Source organism: Eptatretus burgeri, chromosome 6 (genome assembly GCF_056783735.1).
Source record: "Eptatretus burgeri isolate ZD-2024b chromosome 6, Ebu_testis_v1, whole genome shotgun sequence".
NCBI classification, from domain to species: Eukaryota; Metazoa; Chordata; class Myxini; order Myxiniformes; family Myxinidae; genus Eptatretus; species Eptatretus burgeri.
The window spans coordinates 79,431,353-79,457,887 of record NC_140966.1 but is presented as its reverse complement, the minus strand read 5'-3'; the positions used below and the strand labels follow the sequence as shown (position 1 = coordinate 79,457,887).

Below are 26,535 nucleotides of genomic sequence, written 5' to 3'. Positions count from 1 at the left end.
AGCTGCAACTACTTTGCAATGATGTTTGCTTGTTGATTGTTTTTTTAAATGTACTTACTTTTTTCTGATCGCATGACCCTTTCTACTTTTATCAGCAATAAGATCCAAATGAAACACGCCTTTCATGCCTCTCATTGAAATACAATCAATATCAAGAAAGATATCCACATTTGCCTGGTGTTGACTTGATGGTTAGGGTAGTGGGTTTGGGATCCAAGGATCCTGAGTTCAAATCCCACTCGGCTGCTGAATTAATACCAGGTGGGGTTGACTCTGCCTGTCATCCTTCTGAGGTCGGCAAAATGAGTGCCAGCTTACTGGTATCCTGTGTCGGAGTGGCGACCCATCCAGGATTGTAACCAATAGCCAAGAAAACTGCTTCGGCAGCACCAACGCTCTGCTCAGAGTATGGTCCCACTGGACGGATGCATGGATGGACATCCACATAATGTGTACATAAATGGCAGAATGGTTGTTTCTTCCCACCCTCTCTCTTCTCATACTTGCCATGCATCTTCCTTCATCCCCTTTTTTACTGTTCTCTCCTCCTTATCTTCTTTTCCGTTTTTCTCCCCAACTCTCCTTTCCATTTTCCTTCCTTTATTTCCCCTTGTGTGAAGAGGACATTTATGGTGCTCCAAAAATTTGACTCTGATCTTTCCTGCATTTATAATTACCCTTCTAATTTCTGCATCTATTTCATTTGTGGATTCTGTCAAACTTTCCGTATATATATATACAGTGGGGAGAACAAGTATTTGATACACTGCCGATTTTGCAGGTTTTCCCACTTACGAAGCACGTAGAGGTCTGTAATTTTTATCATAGGTACACTTCAACTGTGAAAGATGGAATCTAAAACAAAAATCCTGAAAATCACATTGTATGATTTTTAAATAATTAATTTGCATTTTATTGCATGAAATAAGTATTTGATCACCGACCAACCAGAAAGAATTCTGGCTCTCACAAACCTGTTCGTTTTATCTTTAAGAAGTCCTCCCATTCTCCACTCATTACCTGTATTGACTGCACCTGTTTGAACTTGTTATCTGCATAAAAGACAGCTGTCCACACTCAATCAATCAGACTTCAACCTCTCCACAATGGACAAGACCAGAGAGCTGTCTAAGGACATCATGGACAAAATTGTAGAATTGCACAAGGCTGGGATGGGCTTCAGGACAATAGGCAAGCAGCTTGGTGAGAAGGAAACAACTGTTGGCGCAATTATTAGAAAATGGAAGAAGTTCAAGATCACAGTCAATCTCCCTCGGTCTGGGGCTCCATGCAAGATCTCACCTCGTGGAGCCTCAATGATCATGAGAAAGGTGAGGGATCAGCCCAGAACTACACGGCAGGACCTGGTCAATGACCTGAAGAGAGCTGGGACTACAGTATCAAAGAAAACCATAAGTAACACACTACGCCGTCATGGATTAAAATCCTGCAGCGCACGCAACGTCCCTCTGCTCAAGCCAGCGCATGTCCAGGCCCGTCTGAAGTTTGCCAATGACCATCTGGATGATCCAGAGGAGGAATGGGAGAAGTTCATGTGGTCTGATGAGACCAAAATAGAGCTTTTTAGTTTAAACTCCATTCGCCGTGTTTGGAGGAAGAAGAAGGATGAGTACAACCCCAAGAACACCATCCCAACCGTGAAGCATGGAGGTGGAAACATCATTCTTTGGGGATGCTTTTCTGCAAAGGGGACAGGACGACTGCACCGTATTGAGGGGAGGATGGATGGGGCCATGTATCGCGAGATCTTGGCCAACAACCTCCTTCCCTCAACAAGAGCATTGAAGATGGGGCATGGCTGGGTCTTCCAGCATGACAACGACCCGGAACACACAGCCAGGGCAACTAAGGAGTGGCTCCGTAAGAAGCATCTCAAGGTCATGGAGTGGCCTAGCCAGTCTCCAGACCTGAACCCAACAGAAAATCTTTGGAGGGAGCTGAAAGTCTGTGTTTCCCAGCGACAGCCCCGAAACCTGAATGATCTGGAGAAGATCTGCATGGAGGAGTGGGCTAAAATCCCTGCTTGCAGTCTGTGCAAACCTGGTTAAGAACTATAGGAAACGTCTGATCTCTGTAATTGCAAACAAAGGTTTCTGTACCAAATATTAAGTTCTGTTTTTCTGATGTATCAAATACTTATTTCATGCAATAAAATGCAAATTAATCATTTAAAAATCAAACAATGTGATTTTCAGGATTTTTGTTTTAGATTCCGTCTTTCACAGTTGAAGTGTACCGATGATAAAAATTACAGACCTCTACGTGCTTTGTAAGTGGGAAAACCTGCAAAATCGGCAGTGTATCAAATACTTGTTCTCCCCAATATATATATATATATATATATATATATATATATATATATATATATATATATATATATATATATATATATATATATATATATATATATATATATATATATATATATATATATGTTATCCTTAAATGAATGTTTTCTCTTATCAGGCAGGATGGCCTAGGCCCTAGAGGTATGCGTGCTGGCCTCTAAGCTGTCCAGTCTGGCTTTGAATGTCGACACAGCTATAAACTGTCATCCCGGTGTTTCACAGGCCGGGTAATTCATCAATGCGTGTGCCGTCCCTCAGATGGACTTGAGACTGGCATCTCGTCTGCCAGCATTAGTTTGTAGACATTAAAGCGCACAGTGTCCTTCGCGAAGAGTGGGCGAGCAATCGCCGGCACCCTGAACAAATTCCAAATTTTCGTGCATAAGTGTAAATGGGACAACTTCCCAAGGGGGTTGCTGTGTCATTAACTGGGTAGTGAGATTAGTAGTAGTAGTAGTAGTAGTAGTAGTAGTAGAAGTAGTTTTCCTCTTATTACTCTTCCCTTTCTTTGGTTATATTTCCCCCAAGTGTTTGTGTGTGTGTGTGTGTGTGTGTGTGTGTGTGTGTGTGTGTGTGTGTGTGTGTGTGTGTGTGTGTGTGTGTGTGTGTGTGTGTTTTTATTTGTTTTTGTGTGTGTGTTTGTTTCTTTGTTTGTTTTTGTGTGTGATAGAATTATTAGGAACAGTTGTGTGTGTGTGTGTGTGTGTGTGTGTGTGTGTGTGTGTGTGTGTGTGTGTGTGTGTGTGTGTGTGTGTGTGTGTGTGTGTGTGTGTGTGTGTGTAAGTGTGTATAAGTGTGTGTTTTGTGCATTGGGCATGCTTCCCCATGTCCATGGCATTATAACTATTTTATGATTTGAGCTTTCGTTATCAAATTTTCAATGAACCCTTGCTCTGAGAATATGGAGAACACTAAATAACAATTGGGTACAAATGTCAAAGGGAAAATCAAAATCAGTAGAAATAGGTCTTATTTGTTGGTCCGCCACACATCAGAGCAAGACCACTGGGTTTTGTATTCGTTTCTGGTTTCTTTATTTATTTTTTACCATTGAGCTGCAGTGCATCTGTCCAAGCCATAATTTTTTTTCTACCATTTGAGCCTTTGTCATCAAATTTTCAAGAAACGTATCTTATGAGGATATGGAGAACACTAATTAATAAATATACTTTTCTTTTTCTGAGCTGTTGTTTTCCTCAAATTTAGTTTGAGCACAACCATACATGGGCATGCTTTGCATTTTGAGATCTATGCTTTCCAGTTTGCTTCTATCTTATGGTTTCAGTAGTTATTAAGGTTTAGGATGGCTAACTTTGCTAAAGTATTTGGTCAAACGTTTAAACACATCTGTTTTACTTTTCCAGATCCTGCTGCTTTGTTTCGTTTCTCCCTATGGAGCCAAGGCAACGTAGGTCTTGCTCAACTTCGGCAACGACTTCAAGATGCTGTCACCCATTCTCTTGCTGACATGGCCACTGAGATGTTTATTCTGAAAGCCCCACTTACTGTGTTGACCACTTCCTCTCAGGAGGGTATACCACCTCAGGAATGTCTTGAAGAAACACACAAGTCAACAGATCTTGGTGAGAAGTGCTTTGTTTGCATTGTGTGTGTGTGTGTGTGTGTGTGTGTGTGTGTGTGTGTGTGTGTGTGTGTGTGTGTGTGTGTGTGTGTGTGTGTGTGTGTGTGTGTGTGTGTGTCCTCCATAACTCCAAAACCATGAAACCTGTCAGCCTGAAACTTTGCATGCATATGATGAAAATCCCAAGGAAGTGCATGACTGAAAATTGTGTGTTTGGGTTCATTAAAACATCCCTTTTGAGGATAATTAATGGCCTTATTTAATCATATCCTTCATCAGACGCATCCTCGGTCACTGCTCTCTATGGGGTCTAAAAGTGTATCCTTGGTAACTTCGCTCTGGTCTGAAGCCGTGATGTTTCTTTGGCCTGCTCAACCATGCCTTGACTTGAAACAGGCCGCAACGCTTTCTTAACGATAAAGCTTTTTTTTCCACTTTCCTCACTCATATTTTCGAATGCCTGTTCATCATAGCTACAAATTGCTTGGTATTGCAATGCTTATATACGCCTGTAGATGACATCATTCGTGGCTTTATTTCATTTTCGCACATGTGGTAACCGTGAGAATCTCTTAAACTGAGCTGAATTACAAAATTTAAGTTCCAGAATGGAACTTGCAAGCAGTTCCGACTCCGAAAAAAAAGTGTTCATTTGTCCAATTTGGACATATTTGACATTCCGGGAATATCCGGGAGGTGTATGTTTAATATGACCGTTCGGTGATTGCTAATCGTGTGCCAAGCGAGCCGTTTCTTATCAACCGTTTCATTGGAGTGCTTAGGCAATTTGGCATGCGCTCTACAAATTTTGCCGTCACTAAATACTGTATAATGATCGACTTGAACAAAGTTCGGGGCCACTCGCACGCGTTGTTGGCCACGTGTTATTCTGCGGTGAAACAGGCGGTAGCTGGCTCGCTGAAAATGCGAAATTTTATTTTCCATGACGTTTCCCCTTTTTGTTCTTCCATTGTACAACCCATCACTTCGACATCGATACATATATAAAATAATAAAACGTACACTTCTCACATCGACCGAGCTGCGCGATGACTGGTGGTCCCTCACCGGCTGAAAATATTGTGCAATTTCATTTTTGGACGACATCGCTTTATTTCACATTTTATGTGATGTGCTTTCATTATCTACTCGTCACTTAGACATTCACACATTAAAATATTTTTTTAACCTCTATCGACCTCGTGTTCGGAGTTCCTTCATGTTGGGTTGAGCAGTGAAAAGCATTGGCTGACATTTTGTGTTCTCTTTGGATTGTTATATCTTTGAATTCCATTTTGTTAATTTTTTGCTTTAATTCCATATTTTTAAAGAATTTATTTTATAAGGTAAGACTTTTTGGTTCTCCTTTTTGTGTACTTTATCCGTGTGAAATTTCATACGAAACTTGGAACAGGCCGTGATTGCCACATAGGTTTGGAGGCTACTCACCCGGTGATTTAACAAGCTTAGCGGGAAACCAACAATTACCTGTAAAATGTGAAAACTTGAACAAAGGATATTTGAGACTCATGAGAATTGGCTCCCATGGTACTGGAACAGATATGTAGATGACACCTTCGTCATTGCAAGTACAAACATGGTAGACCACCCACTGGGACAACTTGGCCGGGTATTCCCCAGCAATAACTTCACAATCGAAATTGAAAAAGAAAGCAAATTGGCCTTTTTGGATGTGGAGGTTCCCTGTAAGGCTGATGGGTCCCAAAAGACTTCGGTTCGCAGGAAACCAACCCACACCAGCAGATTACTGCATTTTAACTCTTGCAACCCAATCTCCCGCGAATGCAGTGTAGCACGGACGTTGGTAGCTCGGGCATGGACGGTGTCATCTTCCAAAGCCGAGGCAATTGAAGAAATCAGATTAGTTAGAAGAGTTCTGCTCAAACATGGGTCCAGCAAGGGGAGGGATACTCCCCACATTGGAAGAACCAAAAAGGACAGAATGGAAGGAGTCATACACACTTGGGCACTGTGTACTGCCATACTACCTGGGCCATTCAGAAAGGATTGGCAGGATGGTACATGATGCACGGATTGGCGTAGCCTACAAGCCTCTACACAACATCCGTAATGTAAACTCCAAACTAAAGGACCCAATACCAACTGGTAATACATCTGGAAGAGCTTACCATTCATCATTCAGACTGTGACCAATTGTACATTGGTGAAACGGGAAGGAATTTGAAACAACGGCTAGATGAACATAATAGAGCAATTTGGCTTGTGAAGGTGACCCAGTCAGCCATAGCACGTCATTGCCTGAAATCTGGCCAAAATTTGACTTTGATGGGACCCGTGTCCTCGACACTACATGTAACAAACGACACAGGTTGATTTTGGAAGCATGGCATGTGAAGAGCTGGGAGGGTGGTCTAACTGTTGAGATGATGGACATTCCCACATAATACACACCTCTAATTCAAATGGCAGAAACTGGATGGTGCAAACGAGTGGATAAGGTGAGCAACAAACACCCGATCTCAAACTCCACATCCACATGTGCACAACACCCAATGAGAACCTCAACACTCGCACATCCAACACCTCATCATGCCCAACCCGGGCACGAAACCAGCCGTGTTCGTGTCCCGGAAACACAAAAACAACAACACCAAGTGCGCACACATGCTCACCCACACACATACAACACCAGATCACGTGTAAATAAAAACAAAAAAAGAGCAGAGCATCCCTTCAATGGTGTGATTTGACATTTGTTTTTGCTTTTGCAAAATAAAATTTAAAAAGCACTCCTCCATTTGACCTCGAGCACCAGCACGTGACCGGAAATGAGCGGTTGTGTCGAAATAAAAACCAGACACGTGCTGAGGTCCGGGGTCTATTGCGCCTGATGAAGCCGGCTGTGAAGCCGGCGAAACATTGCCCTGAGACCGGGTCCGCTCTCACTTGTTTGCTCAAATTAGTGGAGTGGATGGAGTTTTTACTTTTGGTTGGAAGCACCTTCTTCTTCTTTAAAAAAAAAATATATATATATATACACACACACACACACACACACACACACACACACACACACACACACACACACACACACACACACACACACACACACACACACACACACACACACACACACACACACACACACACACACACACACACACACACACACACACACACACACACACACACACACACACACACACACACACACACACACACACACACACTATATATATATATATATATATATATATATATATATATATATATATATATATATATATATATATATATATATATATATATATATATATATATATATCAACAGGAAGGACTTCTACTTTTCTTACTTCAAGAAGGGTCATCAAATTCTTATATTTTGCCTTCTCTTCTCACTTCATCCTGATCACAGATGAGTTGCTGTTCCCACAACCTGATCGCCAATGGGCTCGCTCATTCTCGGTATCAACTGGCGAAGCGCGTGCCCGGGTGTTGCGACGAGGCCTTCAAGACTCTGTCAGTTCACACAAATTTAGAATTTAGTAATGTTAAGATGTTACTCTTTTGTTTGCTGCATGTGTTTGCTGTTTTTTTTTTTCACTTTTTCCCTCCTTCAATTTTATTTTCATTCTATGATGTTACTTACAATCACATACGAAATCTCAGATGCAGAAAGAGGTCATTAAGCTCATCACTCTCATTCTTCCCTTCACCAAAACCTACGTCATTTAATAAACCATTCTATCGACCCATGTCTGTTTATCTTCCTCGCAGAGGAAAAGTGATGCCGGGGAGCAAGCTTCACCAAAGACGACTGATGATCTTCTCTTTAACCGAGAAGAAGTCATGGCACGCCGCAGACACCGCACTGGAGGTTGGCTGGAAAACAGTGCAATTTGGAACCGCCGTGCAGGAGAGCCAAAGTGAGGAGTGGAGATTTTGCCCCATTTTGTTTTGTGAATTCGAGGATAAAAGCGTTGCAGCATTTTTCTACTTGGTTTTGTTGTTGTGATTGCTCATGATTCACCTGTCCACTAGTTCCTTGATGGGGAGGGAGTATCAATGATCCTGGTCGGCATAACTTTCAGTTTATAAAACCTATCCCATAAATTTCAGGATTTGCAGTTTCCTTGTCTGTTTGTCAACTGAGTAATGTCAGGTCAAACACTCAAAATGGAAACATGAAATTAATCTTTATGCTCAAAATAACATGACCTGTAGAGGAGACCAGTAAATCTTCGGCATTGATAACACATACCATCCAAGATACTACTGTGAATTACACCACAATAATGAGTGACATCTTTGTGAGATGATCATTGGAAGTAGTTTAAATTCTTATCTTTTCTTTTCTGCCTTGTATAGAAGTGAGCAATGTAGATTTGAAGAAGGGGAGAAAGGAAAACTTCACCCTTTGTTGCAAGGAATCTGCCAGGATTGGCTTGCATATATGGCCAGGTTGGGTGAGTTTTTCTCTTGGTTATCATTTGTTATTACCGTTCGGAATTGCTGGTTGTACCTATTTGAACCATGCTGATGATGCACCTCTTGTATGCAGGTTGCCCCTCCGTGCTGACATTCAATGTGGAGCTTTCTGCTCGCTTCCTTGTTGACTCGTTTCTGACTGAGGTTGGGCCCACGGTGCTTGCCTTAGCAGAAGATACTCCACTCCGGTTGTTCAAGAAAACCAGGTGTTGGAGGATTGGAAGTCCAGCATTCCTATACAGTATCTCATTATTATCCTTTTGGACTTTCCATTCTTATTTGTATGTATGTGCCATTAAACCAAAACTACAACCTTCGTAAATTGTCCTCACTAAATGACTTCAGCTCGACGTCTGGTCTACAGTCCCCATCCCTCACCAAAAAAAATTGACTAATGATCAGGTTTTTTTGTGCATTGTAGAAATGGAGAGCCTGAGCTCTATTGGCCCTACCAGCCTTATAAGGGTCCAGCTCCAAGGCCTGGTGAAACTCGGGAGTTTGTGCTGGTTGGACGCAATGCTGCTCAATGGCATTCTTGCAGGATGAACCTGACTGGTACGTGCTATTCTTTCCATTGGTGTGTTCGTCACGTCCCCATTGTATATGTAATTGTCAAACTGCATGTCATGGTTAACGTTCATTCTAAGTAGCAACAAACTCCTGCATGGAGATGCTTCCACTCATAGTCATAATAAAGCCAAGATGTTGATAGTTTTGCTGCTGCGATACCTTTCATTTACCTTTCCTTACTCTGCTTTGTCCTTCATTCTCTTTTTCATTTCGGAGAAGCATCTCTTCTTTGATCCTTTCCTCATTCATGTTATTGAACCTATTATCGCAAATATTTTGGTCCTTTCCTCCTTGTCCCTCTACACTGTCGTGCGAGCCTTTCTTACCCACTTTTCCTTTCCTGCCAGATGCCCCTTCACCAGCACCATCACCCACTAGATGTGAGTTTTTACTTATTTTCTGTTTGTGACATTAATTCCAGCTTTTGCCATAATTACACTACCTAACCAGCTCACTTGATTACAAGGTGAAAGGCCAAGCTCTAACCTGCTAATTAACACTAAACTATATGTATATTTCGTTTTGGTAAGTTTCCGAACAGACAACAGAATCGAGTGGTTGACCTGAGAATGCCTTCATTGTTTGAAGTGGGGGAGCGAGTCACAACATCTTCCACTAATGTATAAGTTATGGGTTCCTAAGGGTTTGATAACTTATGAGTTCATAAGGACCTATTAGGGGAGGGCGGTGGGGGAGCATCGTGTGTTACATTTGAAAGACAAACTGTGGACTGTCAAATAAACCATGCAGCATTGTGTTTTCCCAATGTTAATCAGGGGGAATCGTGACAGGGGGAGGGGGGGTTTGGGGGTGTAGGTGCAAGGAGGAAGTCAGTTGGGGACTCAGCCACCAGACTGGTTTCATCACTTATTGGTGAACCACAAATTGTACGGTCAAGTTTCCCACATTTGGGGAAATCGCCTGGGTCAACCCACCCGGAGTGCAATGGGTTGGTTTCGCCCTGAGAACACCGCATTTATCCTAATGGAAGAAGCCTTTTTATACAAAGAAGGGGGTTAAAATCATGAAATACACGTGAATATTTGCCTAAAGGCACTGATGACTCGCCAATAAGTGATGAAACCAGTCCGGTGGCTTAAGGGGTGTGTGGCATTGGGATTCTCATGTATGTACTACTTGTGAATGTTTTTCAGCTGTATAGGAACTCGGATGGAGTTTGAAACAGCAAAGGGCTTACCTTGTGTAGCTTTTCACGGTTGCTTTCTGCAGCTTTTTCAGGTAGAAGAGCATGGGAGGAGTCAATTTATTTATAATCCAAGCCACCTGCGGGTAATTGATTCATTGAGAACTGATTAGTTACTCCCTCCAATTATGGCTTAAAGATGTGTTTTGGTCTCGTTTTGATATATCTATTATAATATATTGCTACAGACATAGGGTTCAGAGCTTACCATGAGCAGGAGTACTCAGATTCCTTCCGAACACCTGGTCCTGCAGGCCAACGTGCCGCAGATGAATCTGCAGCCAGGCGGGTTATGAAGCAGCCACGAACGTCAATTGGAACGGTCAAGTCAAACAAGGTCCACTGCCTTATCCTGTTTACCTGTTGTTGAATTGGCCAACCACTCACAGTCCGTTCCTCAGTGTGCACTGTGATTACTGCCGATCAGAACAAAGAGTGCAGCGCTGGCTAAACTGGAACAAATCAATTGGGGTAAAACTTCTCGTCCAGCAAAAGTCCGGACTGTGCCGGACCAATTAGGAAAAAAACACCACGAGTAGGTTAGAAGAACATGTGCAGGGGTTTTATTTACAGGGGAGGAACATTGGAGGAAAGTCATGTGGCACATCAAAGACAAAAGGTTTTATTTACAGTGATCCATACAGCAGACATATATTCATTTGTGTGGGTGCAGCAAGAGAGAAGGAGACAGTGCAGATTTAACCTGTTGGAATAACCCCTTGTATATCTTACTTATGCTACATATAACATTGGTGCCAATCAGTCACATTTTTGAGGAAGGTCGATAAGAAAGAGAAAGAGAAGTGGAGGTGTATTGTCGGCTTCTTGCACCCGGCACAGACTTGCGAGCATGGGAAGATCCCAATTGCAGGGAAAGGAAGGTAAGGGGAAACGTTGGACTGTCGCAGTGCATAGTGAAGAGGTGCAATTGTGATGCGATTAAGAGGAATAATGGACAGGGTGCATATCAGTAGTTTGCATACAAGACAAGTCTTCTATACAAGACAGGGTGCATATCAGTTTTTCCCCCACACTCTGGGTAAAGCTCTTCGCCCAGCACAGCATGCATCTATCACAGGAATTGGCATTAAGAACTCCACAAATTTCTGCTAAATTATCGTGCAAAACCGCGTTCTTTTTCCAAAACCAAAAAAAACAAAACAAACACAAAAAGGTTGAGGACGAGTTATGACAAAACTAGGTGGATGAGTTGGTTATGGATGAGTTGGTTAAGGTGACGAGAACAAGCGGATCAGATTTTGGTTCAGTTCCAGACGCAGATCCGGTCTTTGAGTGGGATACAAAACGTAAACGGTTCAGTCTGGTGGAGGTGTATGCTCGACTGAGTGCCGTTCTAGTTTCTCATTTATCCCCCTGTGAATACCACCTCAAACACTATTAGCTTTACCGAAAGCTCCCTGGTACCCTGCTCTCTCTTACTCCCTGCATGCACGGCTTGTATTGCACCTTTTTTTCTCTCTCTCTCTCTCTCTCTCTCTCTCTCTCTCTCTCTCTCTCTCTCTCTCTCTCTCTCTCTCTCTCTCTCTCTCTCTCTCTCTCTCTCTCTCTCTCTCTCTCTCTCTCTCTCTCTCTCTCTCTCTCTCTCTCTCTCTCTCTCTCTCTCTCTCTCTCTCTCTCTCTCTCTCTCTCTCTCTCTCTCTCTCTCTCTCTCTCTCTCTCTCTCTCTCTGTCTCTCTCTCTCTCTCTCTCTCTCTCTGTCTCTCTCTCTCTCTCTCTCTCTCTCTCTCTCTCTCTCTCTCTCTCTCTCTCTCTCTCTCTCTCCCCCCCCCCCCCCTTCCTGCTGGGTTTGCATGCCTGACTCTATCTGTGCTATTTTCTGGAACCAGCCATTCTACATCATGGAATATGGTGATTGTACTACTCCATTGTGAACTCGAAAATATTAATAATTTTCTTTGTATTTCCAGTGATCCCTTTATGATGGTTCCCGGAGGGAAGCATTAAGTGTTTTGTCTTGGTGTCCTGTTTTTTGAAAATATATATTTAATTACTTGATTATTTTTTTCTTTTTTTTTCATTTTTTATTCAGTTATTTAATTTTTCCCAAATTTGAAATTATTTAATTTTCAATGTTTTTTTTCATCCCATTTTTCATTTTTTGTAAATTGGAAAAAAAACAAAAACGTTTTTTTCGTTATGAGGCAGAATTTCAAGTGATATCATTTAGCTTAAGGCCCTGTCACGCCTTGATGATTTAGCCAGCGTATGCCTGACGTATGCAAAATTTGGCTAAAATGCTAGCACACGTCGAATATGTTATGGGTAAGTTTGTATACGTCAAGAGCACGCTGGAATAGGTCGTAGTATGCTGGCATAGGTCGTAGCACGCTGGCATACGTCGTGGTACGCCGAGGTGTTAGACAAATTTTCCATGCTTTAAATTTTTCGACGTATGCCAGCGTAGGACTCACACGTTCCGCATAACACTGGCCATAAGTTGTAGGCACGTTACGCGATCGTTGACACACGTCGACACACGTTACTTGTAAGTTACTCATAAGTCGAAACACATCGATGTAATGGTTAAGGCCCGGTCACACCTTGACGTTTTAGCCAACTTATGCCGATTTTTGATTTTTTTTTTCTAAAACGCTGGCACACGTTGAATACGTTATGGGTAAGTTTTGATAACATTGAGAGCATGCTGAAAAACACTGCCATACGTCGTTGTACGTTGGCTTTAAACGTTGTACTTTTTGGTTGTCCTCAAATTTTTTCGTGCTTGAAATTTCTCGACGTATGCCGGCGTATGACTCACACGTTCCGCTACGCTGGCCACAAGTTGTATGCACGGTCTGCGATCGTTGACAGACGTCAACACATGCTACTTGTAAGTTAATCATAAGTTGAGACACGCCGAGGTAATGTTTCGCGTACCCGAAACTTATTTCTAACCTATGATTAACGTGTTGTTGGCACGTTACGCGATCGTTGCCACACATTGACAGACGTTACTTTTAAGTTACTCATAGGCTGAAAGACGTCGGTATAATGGATCGTCCTTGCTTCAGCGTTCACGGCCATGGCCAGGACACTTATTTGCAGCATTCTTCAAACTTTTCTTCGGCATGACGAGGATGTTCACACTTCGATGTCTAGCTTGGCTATGATTCCAATTGTCCATCGGCAGCGTCTATTTAAAATAGTCGAGTTTGAGCGATTTAACACGTTCAGAAGAAACGCTTCAAATTTCCAAACCCCAGCGTCAAAAAACAAAGGCGAGTGACAGCAATTTAAATCGTTCATTGTAAACAATGAAAATAGCTGAGTGGTACCGTTTAAAAGTCGTTGAGTGTAAAAAAAAATCCAATTGTTGAGCGCAAGCGTCTACTTTCAATAGTGGAGATGCAGCCATTTAAATCGTTGAGTTTATCATTTATATCGTTAAACGCAAGGACGATCCATCATAACCCACACCCTCCCCCTCACACTCACCTACTACTGCCAACATGAACAAACTACTACTAATACTAATACTAATACTGATACTGATACTGCTGACATGGACATAGACTCAAAAAGGACTCGAAAACACTGTTGGGTTCCCCTTTTATGAACACCATTTTTATATACCAATTCCCAAATCCGCTGGGAACACGTCTTTATATGGCAGTTGCAAGCTAGAAACACGTTAATTTTTTTTTTGTCGACCGGAAGACGTCATTGGAATACGTCTACATACGTCGATGTGTGTTGGGACTACGTAAAGAATTGGTTCAAAGCACGTCAAACATAAGTTACAAATAAGTTTCGCGTAAAAAAGACATTACCGCGACCTGTTTCGACCTATGAGTAGCTTATAAGTAGCCTTTGTGGACGTGTGTAAGCGTCCACATATCGTGTGTAAAACTTATCCCCATCGCATGCGGAACGTGTGTCATACGCCGAGTACGTCGTAAAATTTTGAACATGTTTAAAATTTCTTGACGTACTCTACTTACTACGACGTATGATAGCGTACTTTAGCGTTGTACTCACGTATACCAAACTTAGTCATACCGTATTTGACGTGCCCCAACGTTTTAGACACATTTTTCTTCGGTCGGCATACGTTGGCAAGATCGCCAAGGTGTGACCGCGATGTTGACACTTCCATTTCTACGGCAGTTATGATTCGAATCGTTGTGCGTCAGCCTTTTAATAGGCTACGTCACGACATCGTCGGCGATGCGTGCAACGCGCTATGCCTAAGTTAGACTATCGTTGGGCATCGGTTGTGTAGGCCGACAACAGGTTCAGCATTCGTTGGTATAAGTTATCTATAACACAACGAAACGTTCTGTGTCCATTACCAATGCGTTATACATAAGACCAAGTCGCTATGAATACGTCCGAATCTTTTAAAAAAAACATCAAAAGTTCAACGTAAGCCAGCGTTTTACATACATTTTAATACATTGCCATCGCTGGCTAAAACGTCAAGGTGTGACCGGGCCTTTAGCGTACTCGAAACTTATTTCTAACCTATGAGTAACGTGTTGTAGGCACGTTACGCGATCGTTGACACACGTCGAGGCACGTTACACGATCGTTGACACACGTCGACACATGTTACTTGTATGTTACTCATAAGTGGAAACACGTCAATGTAATGGTTAGCGTCAGTGTTCCAGACTCCCTGTTTTTTTTTTCTTCTTCGGTATGACGGTGATGTTGACACTTCGATTTCTAGTGCAGTTATAATATAATATAATTACTAGGCTGCCGCTCAACGATTTAAATCATAACCATCATACCGAAGAAGGAAAAAAAAACCAGGGAGTCTGGAACACTGACGCTAACCATTGCATTGACGTGTTTCGACTTATGAGTAACGTACAAGTAATGTGTGTCAACAATCGCGTAGCGTGCCAACAACTTATGCCTGCCTATGCGGAATGTGTGTCGTACGTCGAGAAATTTTCAACATGTTGAAAATTTCTCGACGTACTCAGCGTATGACGACGTATGCCAGCGTACTATGACCTATGCCAGCGTACTACGACGTATGCCAGCGTGCTCTTAACGTATACAAAACTTACCCATAACGTATTCGACGTGTGCCAGCTTGGTTCAGCAAATTTTTCATCCGTCGGCATACACTGGCTGAAACGTCAAGGTGTGACAGTGGCTTCACACTTCGATGTCTGGTGCGGTTATGATTTGAATCGTCGAGCCACAGCCTATGAATAGCCTACGCCACGTCATCGTCGGCGATACGCTGCCGCGCACTATGCATAAGTTAGACTCGTTGGGCATAGGTTGTGAACGCCGACAACACGCTCAGCATGCTTTGGTATAAGTTATTTATATGTGATTAAAACGTTCTGTGTACGTTACTAATACGTTATGCATACGTCCATCACGTTATTATATGGCCAAATTTTTTTTTTTTTTAAACATCAATAGTTCATCGTATGCCAGCGTTTTACATACATTTTGAGACCTTGCCATACGCTGGCTAAAACGTCAAGGTGTGACAGGGCCTTAATATGAGTTGGCTATAACGGGAACCATCAGTGATCTCCGGTTGCAGCCCTCAAGTTGGGTAAACTGTTTTAAACTTCTTCAATGTTGTCCTAATACTTTTACTCAAATTAACGATGAACCAAGAGATATATGCTGTACATACCACCTCTTTTTCTTAAGTATTCACCGGAAAATATATTTTTGCTTTCGTTGCATATTACTTGATCAGTATTACGAAGAGAGCCGTGTGTGTGTGTGTGTGTGTGTGTGTGTGTGTGTGTGTGTGTGTGTGTGTGTGTGTGTGTGTGTGTGTGTGTGTGTGTGTGTGTGTGTGTGTGTGTGTGTGTGTGTGTGTGTGTGTGTGTGTGTGTGTGTTTTGCCATTTATCTCAGAGATGGTCAAACGGATCTTAGTAAAACTTTCAGAGGTTCATCAGTGAGTATCGTGGAGTGTTTCAGGAAAAAATAAAAGGTTGGATGTTTTGTTTTTCTTCAATTGCTCTATCATGCCAAGGCCTTTGTAGTCCACCATGTGAAAGGTGATATTAAATGATCCCCGACCTCATTCCTTCATGGGTGTGTGGAGGTGTTTTAGGCCCCCACAAAAAATAGAAAGAAAAAAAAATCAAAATTTGATTTCTTCAAAAGCCAACAGGGTAAGAACAGCACTGGGCAATACTACCCCTGCTAGTTAACTATAAATCAATACTGTGATGAGAACAAACAACTAAAAGGGTTCAACTCATGAGTTAATTGGCCAACAAAGGTTGAAAATTTTCTCTTTGTTTACTTGCTTCATATTTGCATTGAATGAATTGGATGTTTTGATGCATCCACATGGAGAATATAATTATTTGGATTGCCGAACCTGCTTACATTCCTTTGTGGGTTTTCTTGAGCTGGCCGTCCGACCAAACTGAGCAACTAGGCAAGAAGGACCTTGGTCAGGGAGATGACCAAGAACTCAGTAACCACTCTGACGGAACTACAGAGTTCCTTGGCTGAGATGGGAGAACCTGTCGGAAGGACAACGATCTCGGCAGCATTTCACAAGTCTAGGGTTTATAGGAGAGTGGCCAGATGGAAGCCACTCCTGAGAAAAAGGCTGTTAGGGTATTTATGAGTATATATGAGTATATATATATATATATATATATATATATATATATATATATATATATTCCAACGGCTAGGGATACCAAGTGTATTATGAGGGGGTTAATCCCCGTTTCTACTCGAAAGAGGAGCCACCGCTCACAATTAACTTTGTGGTGTGGTGGGTTGCTTTACAACCACGAACGCCAACCATGTAACCACGAGTTCCAGTCTCTACCGTCTAATTTTCCGTTTAACTCGAGGTCGTGTAGCTTCCCGAATGGGGAGCGCGCCCTCGGCGATGCACCAATCTTATCTTGATTAGATATTAAATGGGGCGGCCGAGCATTTACCGCTGGTGCATGACGACTCTGACAGGTTATTTCATTTGGGAACTACCTCCAAGTCTATCTAGGTTTGGACAATGGTGGATCAATGGAAGGAAAGGACAAATACGGACAGGTTGAAACGTCATCAAGGAATTTATCAATAAGGGAAAAATAAATAACCTGAAGAACTTTTTATTTATTTGAGGTGAAAACAGGTGAATTCAAATCGATCAACATCATCTCAAACAAAATGAATTAAACAGGCATTGATAGAAAAAATATACAAAGATCAGATACTTATTACTATACCTTACTTAATGATTAAACACAAGACAAGGGTACCCAGCAAAACAATCAGGGTGAAAATTAATCTGGACTTGGCTTACCAAAGCAGAAGTCATCATGCGTCCAATAACATGTCCCAAAATGTGTGAGCGTGCCTTGGTTCACTGTCAGCACCCTGCCTCACCGTGCACCCATCCGCAAATAGGCTCAAACACCAATCGACATCACTTCATCACCTCCAGGAACCAGGGACGCCAAGAATCAGGTACGCCAAGAGCAGGTCCCGAGCAGAACCAGCAGGATCAGTCCAACCATCACCCACCATCAGGCGCAGCTCACCAACTGTCACCAGTGGTCAGGACTATAAAGCTGTCACAAACTCACCAGCTCACCAACTGTCACCAGTGGTCAGGACTGTAAGGCTGTCACCAACACACTAGCTCACCAACCAATTGTCTGTCGCCAGCTCACCAACCGACAGGAAAGTGGTCCTCCCATCCTTTTTATTGGTGACCAGTATGGGCGAAGCCTCAAGCAGACTTCAGCCAAATCCACCTTACCTACTGGCGCATCGCTGCACGTCACTTCGAACCGTCAATCCCACGATCATTTCTTCCTCGTTAAGCCCGACACGAACAAGAGCCAGCCAGCATCCAAAGAGCTGCCAAACGGGGCGTCAAACATCGATGGAAAAAGGTGGACGTCAACATCGGTGAAAGAGGTGGGTGTCGAACATCGATGGAAAAAGATGGACGTCAACATCGGTGAAAAGATGGGTGTCAAACATCAATGAAAGATAGGTGGATGAGGTAAATGATCCACAGTCATATTTGACCGTCAGAATAACCATTCAGGAAAAGCCCGCGGTGTGCTTAATCAAAAATCCTGTAAGTCCAAAGTGTAAATAAATCGTTCACCTCCAAGCCATTGTGTCCTGATGGAAAAAGGATAGAACGAGCCTCCGTTGAGCTAACGGCTTTCTCTCGCGTACATGAATGTGTCGTAAAGAGAAAAAGTCCATCCCATAAGAAAGGGAATCTGTTCGATACCCTTCTCCAATGCATCAAAGTTAAAATTCCACCAGACAAGGGGATGGGTCTATCCTCGACATTCATTTATGGAAATAACTGTCTGAGGATCTGAATGTTTTGTGCATTAGTCAGAATCGATTCTGAAATCCACAAATATATATATATATATATATATATATATATATATATATATATATATATATACACATATTTGACCCCTCCCATGCTCCTCAAGCCAATGGAGCTGCATAATGCAACCCAAGAAGACTTACGCAAGGTAAGTGCTAAATGCTGTTTCGAACCCTTCCCAGAGTTTCTCAATAACTCTAAAGACATTCACACAAAGTACACACATGAGAATCCCAATGCTACACACCCCCTCAGCTACCGGACCGGTTTCATCGCTTATTGGTGAATTGTCAGCAATAGCGTGGACAGCAATGCATACCAATGAGGCTCTCAAGCATGTATCATGTACAAATGTCAAAAGTCCATTCATTGTATATGTATATATATATATATATATATATATATATATATATATATATATATATATATATATATATATATATATATATATATATATATATATATATCTAATATATAATTTTAAGTTTTTGTTTGTTTGTTTGTTTGTCTGCACGCGCTAATCTCCTGAACGGTGAAAGACAGTAGGAAACCTCAGCAACAAAAAAATGTCGGGACGGGCCCCGGGAAGGTTATAGCCGAGGTGGCGAGGCCCCTCGGCCGGGGATATTTCCTTCTCACCAACCCCCTTAGGCTATGATTGCCGTGGCCCAATAGGGAACTGATACTGGACTCGCATCAGACCTATGTACAGAAGATTAAATTCATTCAAAGAGAACCCGGGCAACGCCGGGTGCATTCACCTAGTGTAAAATATATATATATATATATATATATATATATATATATATATATATATATATATATATATATATATATGAGGTGCCGTGAGGAGGAGTGATGTAAGGGCCACATCGGCCATTTTTGAGTTAATGGCATATAGCACTCTTTTAACCCTTCCCCTATCATCCGAGCCTATCATCATCATATCATTAAAAAATGTCGCTTACATCACTCCTCCTCGCCGGGCCCATATATATATATATATATATATATATATATATATATATATATATATATATATATATATATATATATATATATATATATATATATATATAACAAAAACATCGGCTTCACTTTGCTTTTCAATCAAAATAACGTTACCTCTGACATGACATTGAATTGGTAAGTGATTAATAATGAGAAATTGCTGAAGGATCATAACAGTCCAGCATGATCAACCCTGCAGTCAGCTTGAATCATGAAGAGAATTTAGATTTTCAACAGGTTACGCCCAAAGGATCCCTCATTTTGCAAAAAAAAAATTGTTTGGTTTTTAACGTCCAGAAACAAGTCCAAGCAGACTGGGAAGCCATCTTAAAAGTAACCTCAAAAGGATAATTTGCTCATTATGGTTAGATTTGGTACCTTATGTTCAAAGCACTGCACGAGACATCAAATTTAATCAAATTGACTCCATTGGGGTTTAAACATTGACCATACAGCTCCAATATGGGCTACTCTGAGATTGTATTTCTGACTTCATGTCTGTGGTGTATTTGCAGCTCAAAAAAGCCTTCAGAAGTTTGAGTCCTTCGAGGTGGCAGTGAGTGAAAGGGAAATGGATTCTGCAGCCTCTCCTGTTCTTGTGCCCCGCCAACGTTTCTTGTTCATATCTATCTCTGACAAACAGGTAAAGCTGACTCTGGTCAAGTACATCTGTAAATTTTTAACATTTAGTTGGTCCGAGGAATATATTTTGAACCTTCAACAGAATGCCACTTATGAAGTTATGAAATTGCATTCTCATAGACCAACCATGAGTTGCTGTGGGACCTAGCAGTTAGTCAGCAATGCTTGGTAGACTTCACAATTTGTTTGATTTTTCTTTCTCTTCATACTCATGAAGATGTCCTGCTTCATTTTGATCCTCAGGAAGTTGTCAGAATGACGAGAAAAGCCATTATTCATATTGCAGTTGGAGCTAACAGGATTAATATTGAAAACCTGGTGACATCAAGTGTATCTTGAAGTCAGGTCATTTTAACAAATAAATGATGGAAGGCTCTACTTTGATTTTACGTGGGTCAGTTTTCCACTGTAAATGGGGTCATGATGGTGCTCTGATCAATCGTTTTTCCATCATTTTGATGGCCTTGCTGTCTGTCCCTGTTTTTTCTCTCTTATTCTTTGAGGAAGATTTTTGGGCTGTGCTGCCTTTTGATATCTGGTATTTTAAAGCCTAGTTTGAGAACGTCTAGTAGTGGGGCAACTTAGCATAACAATTGTGCATTTTGTGAGGAAAGCACCAAATTTGGCACACTAGTAGCCTATCAGATTATGAACAGATTTGGATATTGGGCCATCTCAAAATTTTTGATGGCAGTGGAAAATGGCTGCCACAGCCATCAGCGGATGAATTTGAGATGGCCCAATATCTAAATCTGTTCATAATCTGATAGGCTACTAGTGTGCCAAATTTGGTGCTTTCCTCACAAAATGCACAATTGTTATGCTATATTTAGCTAAGTTTCCCCACTATAGGTATAGTACCATGTATGAACTGACATCAGTTATCTGAAGATCTGACCATTAATTCAGAGAGTGCAGATTAACACATCCCTCAGTCATTAATGAGGGTCATTCCATGTCAAATCATCAAAGAATCTGCCGTCATCTCTCAGATTTTTGTAAAACTTTGGGAACCAATTGGGACCCATGAAAAACTGCAAGAACTCAAATATTTTTGCTAACAGCCTCTTAATTAGTGAGATACAGACTAACGAACTTTGGACTAATTATCACGACGTCGCGAATTCAAATGGCCATATCTCTAAAAGTATAACACCTCGAGAGCTGGTTTTGGTGTCATTTTAAAGGTATTTTCATGCCCTATGAATTTGTCTGGGCAACATTTTCCTACCTCCAACCACAAAAAAAGTTATCACAAAATATAAACTTCAGTCGTGAATCCCCCAAAAATGTATCCTTCAAATTTCCTCAAATTCATCCCAGAGGTACCTTATGATGTCAAGAAGCTTCCACATAAGTTTTGTGATGGGCACTCCAATAGTTTCTGAGATATGAGAAATAATGTACATGTACGTATGGCATATAGGTTCGAAAATCAGCATTTGTAATGTATTATACAATCATTCTAACCTAGCCATGACAGGGAACACAGGGAACGACCATCAATTGCTTTGAAGTATCATATACTTTCATTTTCAACTGGGCCTGAGGGGAAGAAACAAGTGCTGCTGTTGCTGCATTGAAGAGGAAATTGAAAGCCTCAGTCAGGTTAGTGAACACTGTGTACTTGAACTCACTTATTGATTGTATAATACATTACAAATGCTGATTTTCGAACCTATATGCCATACGTACATGTACATTATTGCTCATATCTCAGAAACTATTGGAGTGCCCATCACAAAATTTATGTGGAAGCTTCTTGACATCATAAGGTACCTCTGGGATGAATTTGAGGAAATTTGAAGGATACATTTTTTGGGGATTCACGATTGAAGTTTATATTTTGTGATAACTTTTTTGTGGTTGGAGGTAGGAAAATGTTGCCCAGACAAATTCATAGGGCATGAAAATACCTTTAAAATGACACCAAAACCAGCTCTCTAGGTGTTATACTTTTAGAGATATGGCCATTTGAATTTGCGACGTCGTGCTAATTAGTCCAAAGTTCGTTAGTCTGTATCTCACTAATTAAGAGGCTGTTAGCAAAAATATTTGAGTTCTTGCCGTTTTTCGTGGGTCCCAATTGGTTCCCAAAGTTTTACAAAAATCTGAGAGATGACGGCAGATTCTTTGATGATTTGACATGGAATGACCCATGAGCCACCTGTGTTTTTACTGACGATCAAATGGTGTCTTGGTAATTCTCATGAGACTTGCTCAGTTTACAGAAGCTTAAAATCCCAAATCTTTAATAACACTGCCTTTACCTGGATTTGAAATCGCAGCCTCTGGGATGCTACTCCATCCATCCATCCATCGGGACCATACTCTGTGCAGAGCGTTGGTGCTACCTAAGCAGTCTCCTTGGCTATTGGACACAATCCTGCATGGGTCGCCACTCCGACACAGGATACCAGCATGCCGGCACTCATTTTGCCAACCTCGGAAGGATGACAGGCAGAGTCAACCCCATTCAACAGCCAAGTGGGATTTGATCTCAGGATCCTTAGATCCCAAGCCCACCACCCTAACCATTAAGACAACACCAGGCATATGCCACTCCAGTGCCATAAACGTATACTTATTCAATTTTGTTGTCCGACATCCGTACATAACCGCTGTGCTGTTATTTGATTTGGCATGGGATAACAGGATGTACATCACAAACACTGTCATATTGATGTGATGTGTGGTTGGTGTGCTCAGGTGCTTGCCCACGCATACAACTGGTCTGGTGACATGGGTGCATTGTTGACGCGGGCACTCTCCCGACTGGCACAGTGGTTAGATACCCGTGCCTACGTCACACGTTGCCTCCTCAGTCAGAAGATGGGTCTGTTCCATCACTACCTTCTTGCCGACGCTCCTCAGCATGTAAACCGTTTTTTATCTCTGCTTATATTCACCAGCTTCATTATCTACCAACAAGTCAACTTCTCCATTTACAAATGCCCATTATTATCAATCCCTTCTTTTCTTGTTCCTTGACCTCTCTTTGTACCACATCTGCAGGAGTTCAGCCCATTCTTAACTTCTGTGCACACTGTGAACATTTTGTTTGAAAGCACTCGACCACCCCATCAGAAGGAAAGCCGGGGGAATGGGGGGCTTCATACAAGCCGAGGAGGCAGTGGTAGGCATTGAATATTTCTTTCCTTTTTTTCACCTCGTATTTCTTTTTGTTTTTGATCTTTTACAGAAATGCTTTTTGTTCTTCTGTTCCAATACCCGCCACTTGGATGGAAATATCTAACTTGTATGTTTATTGGAACTTACCTTTTATCTCACATCTGATAACGGGAGTCATATATTTATTATGATTATATCTAAAATCCCCCCCCCCTTTCCCCTCCTTCTCTTTCCATCCCTTACTTATAAGAAGCAGATTTCCCTTTCCCCTTCCCTCCTGCACACAGATAAAGGAACTCCTCTTACATTTCCCTACCTCCCATCCTTCCTCTGCTCCTCCCTATCTGTACTTTCTCCCAATTCTATTTTTCCAAACAAACCAGCCCACACACACCTACATAATCTAATTTATAAATTTGGCGAATGAGCCCAATGATTCCATTGCTTGACAGTTCCATGGAGGCTGTTATTTTCAATCTGTAAAACGTTTTTATTTTCTAATTTCCAACCATAATTGACTCGCAACATCCGAAGTTTATCATCTGATTGGTTCTCAATCTTCAGTTTTATTTATTTATTTATTTTATTCAATGACCAAGACTGAATGAGAAACTTGTACATACATGAGATGAAAATGTATATTGTACTACAACTGACAACAAAGGATAGAGTAAGCCTGTGCTAATCGTACTAGAGCCTTTTTTCTGTTTTGTTTGCTGCTCATCATACTTTAGAACTTGGCTACCTTTATGCTTGATTTTAAGAAACCTTGCTCTTTGCCCGATGTCCTTGCACAGCAACAGGCGTACTCACACCACCGGCTGTGTCGAGCTTGGGGAGCACAGCCCTGCATCTCCCTGCCGAAGCACTGCCTTTCGATGAGCTTTTGAGAGATGCAATGCCTGGACCCGTAGTGCTTCCATCCCATCCAGATCCTGCAGCACGACATGGACGGCAACAGCGAGACATTTGTGTGGCACGTTCAAGAGGTGGTGTTCAAACTTTTGCTTGTGAGGATATTTTGCGTATGTCAATGCTGTAAAAATTTTTACAACTGCCGTGTAACTTATCCGAAGTATTTGACTGTTGGCTTAAAAGGCTGTCTCTCCAATAGAGAATGCAACTTTCCTTATTGCAAAAATGGCAAGATGACATCTCGTCCTTCTGATGTTGAATTATGCAACACGAGCGAAAAACCCCTCCTTTGTACGGGTTAACTTGCCAAGAATTTTGGACAGGTTAACTCCGCAAGAATTACGGATGGGATAACTCCCCCAAGAATTACGGACGGGATAACTCCCCCAAGAATTACGGACGGGATAACTCCCCTAAGAATTACGGACGGGATAACTCCCCCAAAATTACGGACGGGATAACTCCCCCAAAATTACGGATGACATAACTCCCCCAAGAATTAAAGATGGGATAATCCCCCCGGAATTAAGAACTGGACATTCCCCCAGGAATTATGGATGGGACAATCCACCCAGAATTAAAGACGGGCCAATCCCCCCGGAATCAAGGACGGGACAATCCCCCTGGAATCAAGGATGGGACAATCCCCCCGGAATTAAGGATGGGACAATCCCCCTGGAATCAAGGACGGGACAATCTCCCCGGAATCAAGAACTGGACAACCCCCTTGGAATCAAGGACGGGACAATTCCCCCCGGAATCAAGGACGGGACAATCCCCCCGGAATCAAGAACTGGACAATCCCCTTGGAATCAAGAACTGGACAATCCCCTTGGAATCAAGGACGGGACAATTCCCCTCAGAATCAAGGACGGGACAATTCCCCCTGGAATTAAGGATGGGACAATTCTCCCCGGAATTAAGGACGGGGCAATTCCCCCAGAATTAAGGATAGGATAATCCCCCAAGAATTACAATAATACCATTCCTTTCGTGCAGTAAGGGGCATAGGCCAACTAAGGCAGTTTCATTGCCAAGGAGTACAGTCCTGGACAAATCGCCACTCCGACGCAGGTTACCCCAAATGGTTATACCCCAGTCAGCTGGTACTCATTTTGCCGACCTCGGAAGATTGACAGGCTGAGTCAACCCTCCCTGATTTTGATTCAACGGAATGACAGGGGCTTGAACTCAAGACCCTAGGATCTTAAGCCAGCCACCTTAACTGTTAAGTCAACACCAGGCCTACTGCAGAATTAAGGACAGGACAATTCCCCCAGAATTATGCATGTGACAATTCCACAAGAATTACAGATGGGACAATTCCCCCAGAATTATGCATTTGACAATTCTGCAAGAATTACAGATGGGACAATTCCCCCAGAATTACGCATGTGACAATTCTGCAAGAATTACAGATGAGACAATTCCCCCAGAATTGCAGACAGGATAATCCCCCTCGATCCCACAAAAAAACTGTCTCCTGAGCACATTTTGTGTGCAAATCATGACAAGTGCATAAATATGTGTATTTCATCAAACAAGGTGTATCCATGAATCCTGTACGAAGCAAACCGATGCTTATTTTACACGACAAACATTGTTCTTGCATAAACAACGCCATTCGCTTAATATAAGCATTTTCATTACCCACGACAGGATGATTTACCCATAATCATGGATTGGTTAATTCCTTCAGAATCGTATTTTAGAATGGCCTGTGGTGCAATGCCAAACATATATTACATAGAGGGAATTGGGGTTCTCCTCAAACTCTGAACCCCCAGAACTATGAGGTTTATTTCCCGCTGAAAACCTCCCCGAGTGCAAATCCCAGCACCGGTTTTGAACTCGTTCTGTCCAGTGTTTTAGGAATACATCGAAGTCAAAGAAACACAAACACTTCTTGACTTGTCGTATGATTTAAAACTCTCTCTTGGACCTTCCAAAAGAAAATACAATAAAATGAGGGGGACCATACCCCTTCATTTTATAGTCTCTTCCACAGCTTGACTTGTCCTCCATAACAAGTGTATCCTTCATAACAAGTCTGTCCTCCATAACAAGTCTATCCTCCATAACAAGTCTATCCTCCATAACAAGTCTATCCTCCATAACAAGTCTATTCTCCATAACAAGTCTATCCTCCATAACAAGTCTATCCTCCATAACAGTATTGTCCTCCATAACAAGTCTGTCCTCCATAACAAGTGTATCCTTCATAACAGTATTGTCCTCCATAACAAGTCTGTCCTCCATAACAAGTCTATCCTCCATAACAAGTCTATCCTCCATAACAAGTC

The 26,535-nt window shown here is 41.9% G+C and overlaps 1 protein-coding gene across 1 annotated transcript in view; it reads left to right on the top strand.

Annotated features, from left to right (window-relative positions):
- Positions 1-26,535, top strand: part of SZT2 (SZT2 subunit of KICSTOR complex) — a 215,035-nt gene that overhangs the window by 168,960 nt on the left and 19,540 nt on the right. Inside the window, 11 exon segments of the mRNA XM_085885818.1 lie at positions 3,734-3,952; positions 7,349-7,452; positions 7,711-7,859; positions 8,302-8,399; positions 8,495-8,627; positions 8,843-8,976; positions 9,339-9,371; positions 20,059-20,186; positions 22,895-23,062; positions 23,201-23,321; positions 24,115-24,306. Coding sequence (XP_085741944.1) covers positions 3,734-3,952; positions 7,349-7,452; positions 7,711-7,859; positions 8,302-8,399; positions 8,495-8,627; positions 8,843-8,976; positions 9,339-9,371; positions 20,059-20,186; positions 22,895-23,062; positions 23,201-23,321; positions 24,115-24,306 — 1,479 coding nt within the window.